This window comes from Phlebotomus argentipes, unplaced genomic scaffold (genome assembly GCF_947086385.1).
Source record: "Phlebotomus argentipes unplaced genomic scaffold, Phlebotomus argentipes genome assembly contig_17, whole genome shotgun sequence".
In the NCBI taxonomy this organism is placed as follows: Eukaryota; Metazoa; Arthropoda; class Insecta; order Diptera; family Psychodidae; genus Phlebotomus; species Phlebotomus argentipes.
The window spans coordinates 1,193,515-1,203,019 of NW_026776166.1; the positions used below are offsets into that span (position 1 = coordinate 1,193,515).

At 41.3% G+C, this 9,505-nt stretch overlaps 1 protein-coding gene across 1 annotated transcript; it reads left to right on the forward strand.

Moving 5' to 3' along the window:
- The first annotated feature begins 899 nt into the window (after positions 1 to 899).
- On the forward strand, positions 900 to 9,239 carry LOC132256684 (zwei Ig domain protein zig-8-like). Its single transcript, XM_059753179.1, has 7 exons — positions 900 to 971; positions 5,527 to 5,741; positions 6,360 to 6,492; positions 6,750 to 6,869; positions 6,948 to 7,050; positions 7,111 to 7,208; positions 8,473 to 9,239. The coding sequence occupies exons 1-7, from the start codon at positions 905 to 907 to the stop codon at positions 8,580 to 8,582; spliced, it is 846 nt and encodes a 281-aa protein (XP_059609162.1). The 5' UTR covers positions 900 to 904; the 3' UTR covers positions 8,583 to 9,239.
- Positions 9,240 to 9,505: the final 266 nt, after the last annotated feature.

Genomic DNA, 9,505 nt, shown 5'->3' on the forward strand with positions numbered 1-9,505 from the left:
TCAATGTCCCCCCCCGATATTCCCCAACTGCATTAGTCTTGCCGCACTTCCGATTGTCTGGCGATGGAAGCATTATTGATGAACGAGAGTGGCTGGCCGCAATTCTGCCGAAATGTTTCGCTTCACTCAATGCGGCGCCCCATTCTCGGGGATGACAACGTGAGGAATGCCAGGGACTTGGGCAGAGCGACGGGAGATTTATAGCAAACACTCCCCAAATCCAATTTTCAATCAATTCCAACATTTCAAAATTTGTCAGTTATTTATGGATGTCTCTCAATTCTTCAGCCAAACGATGTAGACACTGCGACAACACTGGTCTTCGACTTCCGGTCCGGGGGTGGGTTTTGGGGGTGGCGTCGGCTGTCTTGTCGCTCGGTGCAGTTCAATTGGCCCCGACAGAGCGCTGGAAGTCGCCGCGGAGGGTGGAAAGCTGGGGAAATCGCAGGGGAGTGGACTGGAAAAGCGGAGCTTTCCCCAACGACCTTTCCCCTCGATGGGGTTGGAAAGCTGAAGACCGCCGTGCCTTGGGGCCGCTCTTCAGTGCGATTTCGCCTCTCGTGGAGCTTTCACGCGCCCAGGAGCTCTTCTGATGCTTGAGTGACACCCTCTGAGACCACCCCAGAGTTCATCTGCAGACCGACACCGTAGGACTCCTGTCCGTGACAATGATCTGTTGCGGCCCACTTGACGTGTCCTCCGGAGGACAATGAGCGGGCCGGTGAAGTGGTAAATTGGTGCTAATCCCAGGATTACACAACACAGTACAATGGATATCAAAATTGGATTAAGTGCTGCAGTAAACTGGACAATAGCCACTCAGTGGAGATTTGTGTAAATTGGCAGATACACTGAACTTGCGTGGTTCCTTAATTCTCGGTGCGTGCGTGTGTTGTGCGAGAAAATGGAGAAATATCTTCATCACATCCAATTGGGGGTGTTCATCGCATTCGTAGGCCTCGCATTTCAAGGTTCGTCTTACCCCCACAGAGTGGAGATGACTTTACGCAAATGGCAAGGGACAAGAGTCGAGGGTTGGGGTGGAAAGTTTCAAATATCAATTCCAGCGGGGATGCCGTTGAAATCAATGGAAAGTCAATCAGTGGCAAAGTTCTTGCCTCTCTCGAGAGCCCCAAAATCACTTTGAGGGCGAGAGGGGGTGGCAAATTTGCATGGTGAGTGCGTGACTGTGTCGAGGAATTTCATTAGGCGCCCGCGCTTTTTTGCCACCCCACCAAAAAGTGAAACAACCGCTGCGGATGAAGATGATTCTCGTGCTCTTTGCCCTTTGACCCGAAATTCGTGCTTCCAACGCAGTCATCTTTTGATTTGTTCGCGGCAAATCTCTCCTCGTTATCTCACAGAAAAGGAAATAGCCTTTGAATGGAGGAAAAAAATGGTACAAATTGAAGGTAACATTTCTCACAGAGTGCAAAGAAGGACAATTATAATTTCTAATTTGTGCGACTTGAAAGGGGTTTGCGATGGAAGGCCATTGAAGGTGACTTTCTGGCACTAAAAAGGTCATTAAAATTTGAATATTGTTAAAGATACTTTGCAATTTTCCAGCAATTCATGTGGAATTTGTGAAAGAAAATACACTTGCCTTTGAGGGAAGTTCGAGATGCTGTGAAGAAATTGTCTTGTGCAACTTTATCTTGACGATGCTCTATCGCTGAATTGCCGCAAGGAACTGAACATTACAATGTAGTTTTTATACTCCGCAGCGCTTGTAAGATGATATTCTTGCATATAAAGTGATTTATTTGCAACTGACTTGCGAAGATACTTCACTCTCGCAATGCAAAGCGTTAGTTGACTGCGACATGGTGAAGATGACACTAGATAAATACAACTTAGTGGAGAAATACGTCCTGTTCCACGCGTTATAAATATGTGTGTCTTCAAATTTGTAAAAGAGAGCGTTAAGAAGAAAAGCGATTTCGTTGCTCAGCTGTTGAGAAAGAACACAGAGCAAGTTTATAAGCTGTGAGGATAGAAGGAAAGTTTACAGAAATTACTGAAAACATCCCTTAATCTCATGCTGTATAGTTAGCAAGTTAAGGAATCCAATGAGACTTTAGAGTAAATTGATTGAACAGGATATCAAATAACGTTTGCAGGTTAAAAGACGATTTAGCAAAGTGTCAATTATCTTACTTGATATTCGATAAATTCCATTAATTACATTGTAAATACAACCTTCATTGAGCATGTCAATTATGATAATTCCATATTCCGTATCCTCCATCAAAATGCTCAAATTATAGGACTGAAGATCAATTGTAATTACCTGAAATTAGCTAATAATTAACTATTTTATTAACCCTTTTTGATAAAAAAAAAACGAAAATGTGCATTATCGTCTTCACATATCGACGGGTTAATGGAAAACTATGAAAAGTCGATTTATCATAGTTTTCGTCTTATGTATTTTTGAAAAGCTTTTTATCTGTTCTTTCTGTACAAAAATTTTGAGTTTTTTCATCTTATGAAGCAATAGTAAAAAATCTTATTTATCAAAAAGCACAAAAGGGAAAAATTGTCAAGTTTTATTCGAATGAAAAGTCGAATTTTCATTGTTTACGCTGTACAATTTATCCAAGAAAAATGTCTCAAAAATTGAAGACAAACGCATAAAATGCCATTTCAGAAAATAATTATGAATTTTCAGAATTATTCTAAAATGGTTTTTAGACTTTTAATGAATATTTTACATATCTTTTAATTTTTTTTCACTTGAAAACCTTAACGAAAAGTCCAAAAAAAGTGTAAAAATTTGATTTTTTCGAACTCATTTGGATAAAATCGACTCTAAGATTATTAAAAATTGACTTTGGAAAGTAATATTTTCAGATTTTCAATTCATTTTGCCATATTTAAGTCAAAAATTTCAATAAAATCAACTAAAATATTTACAAAATAATAAATTCAGAGCAATATTTGCACTTTAACGGACGATTTGATGGTGTTTTAAAGTAAATTTGAAAAATTTCGCAGCGATATTGAAGCAAAATTTAATTTTTGCTCTGCTGAAAAATGGCGTTTTTGACTTTTCATAGTTTTCGAGGCACCCATCGATATTTATCATAATTAATAAGAAAAATCAATATTTTCGGATTTTTGCTCTGCTTTTAGGTTTTAATGACTGTCACACCTTTAAAGGTATCACATTTCGACTTGAATAAACAATGTCCATTCAATGTAAAACAATACGTTCTAAAACACGTCGATTTCCCACATTTTTGCCCGTATCAATTCAAACTTTGACCCAACAAGGGTTGACCCTAGAATCACCCTTATCACTGCGACAAAGAGAGCATGTTTGCGATACTTATACTTCCTTGAGATTCCTGGGGAATTTCTTTAAAGTCGCACTCAAAGCAATTCGCAGCGAGTGCACAGCTCATGAAGTTCATGAATTATTGCCGCAATGAAGCAACCTATCCCAATACAATGTTTTTCCGCAGAAACGAAACGGAGCTGAATATTTGATGATCCCCGCAGAAGAGCTGCGATACGGGTGGTCTTATCGATGAAGCGCACAGCGCGAAGATGCCTTTTATTTGTGGATAAGTCCTCTATGAGTGCCATGAATAAATTCACCTCTATTTGCGAGGGTTGGTCGCGCGAGACGCGAGATCAGTTGTGTTTATCTTGTGTGTGTGTGTGGAGGGAAGAGGGTGTGAGCGACGGCAACAGTCGCTATCATCATCTCTGACAGATTTTCACATACTCTCGTTGAGATTCCGCGGCATTTGCCATATTAGCTTAGTGTAAAAGCATGAATTTTCAAATTAAAATTGCCCTCTGCTGTGGCGACACTCTCGTCTCGTGTGATGTGCCGAGCATGAAACGGATAGAAGTGGCAGTTAATCCGGGCGAATCCTCGATTACGGCGTTTTATGGGTGTCGACCCACCCATCACTCAGCAGCCCCTTTAGCGCATAAGGAACCCTCGAGCGAGTGTCGATGCAGCGATGAAAAGTCGCATGGAAAATTACGGGCGCGCTATCACACTGAGGTATCTTCAATTTATGACAATGTTCAATAACAGGCGGCTCCCGAAGCTATACCCAGGAAAATGAGAAATTCCCCAACATTTCGCCCAGTCTTGCGCCAGTGAGCAGAGGGCGCTTTGATGATGGAAATTCAATTTTCATTTTATACATGAGCACCCGACACTCTTCTATATATTATCAAAACATTGTGTGCACCTTCTGTTTGTGAACAGAACACTTTGGCACTGATTGAAAGTTTTCTCGGTTATTACATGCTATTGAACTCATGTTTATATGCAATTTACTCACCCCATGCCTCAATATTGGGGGCTTCGGAACTTTCTTCGCCGCCACTTGCAAAATGAACTTTTGCCCTCACACTTCGTTCAGCAACTCCCTCTCTCTCTGTGGCTCTTCTCCTGTCACCGAGAATGCACACAACTCTCGGCATCTCATGGAAATGTAGCCATTTTTCCCGCCACAGAGACTCCAAGCTTTTCACACACGCCCCAAAAGGATTGAAACACTCTGAATTGAAGTGTAATCTCAGGCTCCGTTGGGGTTTTCACTCGCATTGCATACAGGAAAAGTAGCAATGTGAAAAATCCGTGAGAAACATTTTGTCGCACCAGAGCTGTGAATAGCATAGAAATTGATTTCAATATTTTATTAACACGTGTTGCATTCAATGATTAATCACCGAGAAGCATGAATGAAGTCGCGATCAAACAGAGTTGTTAGAGTTTGAATCCTGACGATTTGTCGATTGTCCATTTGTATCAGAAGGAAACGAACATTGCTGTACGAATGAGAATTGTGATTGCTTAACAATTAAACCACAAAAATCTCAAATTAATAATTATAGCAAATCCACTAATTGAATTTGTCTCATTTTCAAAGCGCTCAATAAGCAGAGAAAGCAGAACGAAAGTTCATCAGAATTCTTTTCCTGCAACACGATCTACTATCAATTCTTACACTTTCAAGAGGCGCGCACCTTCAGATGCGCTTTCGGAGAGGGTAAATGTTTGCTCAAGTGCTGTTCACACGGAATTCGCCATTTGATCAGGATGAATGTAGCAAAATTGAATGTTGGCGCTGAAATACATAAAATTTCCAATGCACTTCGTGACTTCCTTTCTGGCAAAAAGGAAAATGCTATTGAGATATGTTCAATGGAATTCAATTTCTTACAGAAATGCTCCTTTACGGTGAGTGTGTGAATATTTGAAAGACACACTCTCACATGGGAAAGTCGGTGAGAATCGCAGTTTATGTGGTGGCATTTATGCACATTTTCGGGGGTGATTTCGAGTCGAGAGCCCGTGAAAGTGTACATCAATTGATTTCCCAGGGATGCTTTTACGACCACGCACTGGGAATCCACGCGCGTGGGTGGGCGTCTCCTGGAATAATTTCCGGCTGCGTCGTAAATTCCACTTTATGGTATCCCACAATCATCCTTACAATTTACTACGTACAATGTTGCACGAGCTGAGAATGATGACTCCCCAATACTTTGTAGCTCAAACGGGCTTCGCCGAGAGTGAGTCGGTCAATCTTCAGCCCTACTTTGACTTCAACGTTCACCGCAATATCACCGTACCCCTGGGCCAGACGGCATTTCTGCATTGTCACGTGGAGAGGCTTGGCGACAAGGGCGTCTCCTGGATTCGGAAACGGGATCTGCACATCCTGACTGTGGGCCCGCTCACCTACACGTCCGATGAGCGCTTTCAGGTAGTTTTGTGCTTGACTTTTAGAGCGATTACAGACTTGCCACTTATCCTGGAATAGGCGCGAACTCGGATCAATCCTCCGTGAATGAGCCTGAAGTGTGTAAAGGTCAGATCAGCGATAATTCGTGGTTGGTCTGCACATTTACACACTCAATATATGGATCAGCCATAATTCGTAACTGATCTCACGCTAAACACACTCAGTTATTCTTTTTTATTGACACTAGCGCCACTGTGCTTGGTGTGTTCAGCTGTCAGTTGATTTGCATACTTCAAAAGCGTGAAATTTTACGTTAAAATTGCGAAAATTGATGATTTGCGAAAGAATTTAATGATTTTAATAATCCAGGAAATAATTCGCAAGAGATTCGCCAATTTGCCTTTCCTGAGTCGCACAATGTTTCGGCGCATTTTCGCACGAGCGCGCTGCCGTCGCGAACCCCAAAAAATCGGCTGAACCTTCGATGTATCGAGGGATCAGTCGCGTTTTATGGCTAAACGAACTGTCAGTCGTACACACTCGCGCTCTCGCTTAACCTCCCGTGGATCATCAGCAAGTCTGTAATCGCTCTTAGCTCCAGAAGTGAAGGGATTAGGCTCAGGCTTCGACTCTTTCCAGATTTACGATCTGAAGAACTCCACTCAATGGAATCTGATGATTAAATACGCCCAAAAGCGCGATTCCGGGGTGTACGAGTGCCAGATCAACACGGAGCCGAAGATGTCCTTGTCGTATACTTTAAACGTTATTGGTAAGTAAAGTCGCAGTCGGAGAGACGTGTGTTCGTGCACGTGTGGCGAAGCCATGAATTTTAATGATGGCTGCAGCAATTTCATCTCAAGAGATACTTTGTGGCAAGATTTTAGGATACTTTCTAAGCTCTTTGTATTCCCATCCACTTGAGGAGATTGCCTTGCCTCCCTCAAATTCTTTAACCACAACTAACTCTGCATGCGAAGACATGTTGTAATTGACCAGGATTCTCACCATTGTGTGTGATTTTTGCAGAACTGAAAGCTGATATATTGGGTCCATCAGATCTCTATGTGAAATCTGGCAGTGATATAGATTTAATTTGTAAACTTTCGCATCGCTTGGCGGATGGTGCCAATTTGTTCTGGTACAAAGGTATGCTTTCACTCACACATTTCCACCACTTGGCTTCGATTCATATTAATCTGGTACTAACTCACTGTGTCGCATTAGACGGTGATATTTTGGAGGCGGCAACGAATGCAAATGAAATTTCCAGTGACACCTCCAAGAGGATTTCGGCGGACACAGACTGGACTGACGGATTAACATCCAGGTCGGCGCGAGCTCGCATCCTTCAGTCCGCCATTCAACTGACAAATGCGCTTCATTTCAGAGTGACCATCCGACGCGCAGTTCCGAGCGACACGGGGAATTACACCTGTAATCCTTCCTTGGCGAGGCCCGCCAGCGTCTACGTTCACGTCATTATCGGTTAGTGCCATCAAAGTCACTCGGCCATAATTTTCTCTCCAGTAGTTCTTCTTTGATGTTTGCTTAGTGAAAAGGGGGAGATAATATGCTCTTAATCTGTACACCACTTCCGAACACTTCCAATTCGCAAAATATAATAAATATTTTAAGGTTTCATGCGATATTTCTGTAAAAATCCACTTTAAACTGCTTTTTTGAGCGACTTTTTCGACCATAACCTCAAAAATATCACTATGATATCTTAAAAGTCTCAAATTGGAAGCTTTCTAGATGACAAAATTATCTTTTATGCTTCGAAAGTGATCTAAATAATCATAATCCAAGTTCACAATATTCTTTTTGAGGTTATGTTCGACTTTAACACAATTTACAGTGTTTTTAGGCATGAAAGGTTCAGAATAACAATTTTATCGCATGAAAATACTTAAATCTGCTGATGATTAGCAATCTTGGCGACTTTAGCATAAGAATTGATGTGCTAGAATGCGAATTATTCACTAAATCCGTCCGTGATTCCTTACATAACCTAGAAAAGATTGTTTCTTTGTACAATTCAAAGGAAATCCAAAGAATTGTGGTGATTAGTCGTAGGAAGATTGTAAGTTTATGAAGACTTCCACTTCTTAAGTAATTCAGCTGAATTGTACACCACTTCTCACTATATTATCTCTCCCTTGTGAAAAGCAATAAGTAAAAAATGCAACTTATTGCAGATAATTGATTGTTCAAAGGTGGAAATATTCATTGAATTTGTCATAAAAACTATCCAAACAGAAATATTTCTTGCATTTTAGTATTGTGAATGTCTGTCAATGTTTGTTTGCTTGAAAAACCATTAAATCTAATGCATTTTGCACAGGTTTGTGTTATGAATAACTAGAAGTCAATTAAATTACTAAGCATGACAATCGAAAAGTTAAACAAACACTCAGCAGTCTCAACACTATTGACACTGAGCTTGTTTCATAATTGTAGTTTGCTTTGGAGTTAGATATATAAATTTCTGTGGTATTTGCCATGTCTTCTTGCATGTGCATAAATACATCACAAACAACTCCGTAGTTTTTGCAAACGCGGGCTGCACAGCCTGAATTAGCAAATGCCGTATCTCAACGCTGTTCCGCTGCATCCCTTCTTGCTCCTTGCCTTTGTTTTTAATTAACCCCATGATGCGGTGGCGGTGCTAAATAAATGTGTCGCGACTTCTCATTCATTTTCATGGCGATAATTAAAATGCGGCAAAAAATGCACACGGCTCATGAAGGCGAACACCCCGCGGCGATGCAGCACAACGCGGCGTCACCCTTGCGCCCCTGGCTGTGGTGCACGAGCTTCCTCGTCAGCGTGATCACGAGCCTCGCCAGCGCCAGATGAAACGGCCCAATGGCGGCAGCGTAAATTGCAGTCCCGCGGGTGTGCGAATTGCAAGATGGAACACTGATGGTGTGATCGTTTCGGTAGTTGTGAATTGCCACTGAAAGTGCGCAAATGTCTCGACATGGCGTGTGATTGTTGTGTTATCAAGACAATGGATAAAATATATGTATAACTTTCTCTAGCGTGAAGACTGATACGGACTAATTGAGTTTTTCAATTTGCACTATATATAGTTTATCATGATTTTACACCCCATCTTTTGACCACTTGAAAGTATATGCATAGCAATGTTTATTACCTCCCTGTTGGCTATATTCAGAAAGTTTAGGACGTGAACACACGAGCATGAATGCATAAATCCTCCCTGGCCTCCACAATCGCGGGAATGTGAGTTGAAGCAAACACACACACACACATGAGTTAATTCTGGAAAATTGTAGTGAAATGAGGAAGAGTGTCTAGTTTTATACTTTCGACTCACATTGTGGATAAAGAAGCCGTTGTAAAAATGATGATAATACATCTTAGGATAAATAGAATGTGAACAAATCTTCGTGTCTCTATATTAGAGATAGATTGATGAAGACATTGATGGAGTGTATGCAGAACAGTGTAAAAAAAAAAGAATTATAAGTATTATTAAAAATGATTAAGAAACAACTTCTATGGCTTTTCACAAGTAACACCGTGTCTCTCTCTCCCACCCACTTGACATCCCCCAAAATCCACCCTCGAAAGCTCTTCCGGTCGCACAATACGTCAACTGCAATCCCAGAAAGTCGCTCTCACGCAAAGTCATCAATCTTTCCAATCTCATCCCAATCACAATGGCTGAACTCCAAGTGTGCAAATTCACTCTAATGATCCGGACAATAAAAATGTTTTATCACACTATTTAGCCACGGCTTGACGCCCCCACG

Coding starts and splice junctions, on each gene's coding strand:
- LOC132256684 (XM_059753179.1), top strand. CDS start 905: ATGGAGAAATATCTTCATCACATCCAATTGGGGGTGTTCATCGCATTC. Junction 7,051..7,110: donor ACTGACGGATTAACATCCAG/GTCGGCGCGAGC, acceptor GCTTCATTTCAG/AGTGACCATCCGACGCGCAG. Junction 7,209..8,472: donor CTACGTTCACGTCATTATCG/GTTAGTGCCATC, acceptor CGGCTCATGAAG/GCGAACACCCCGCGGCGATG.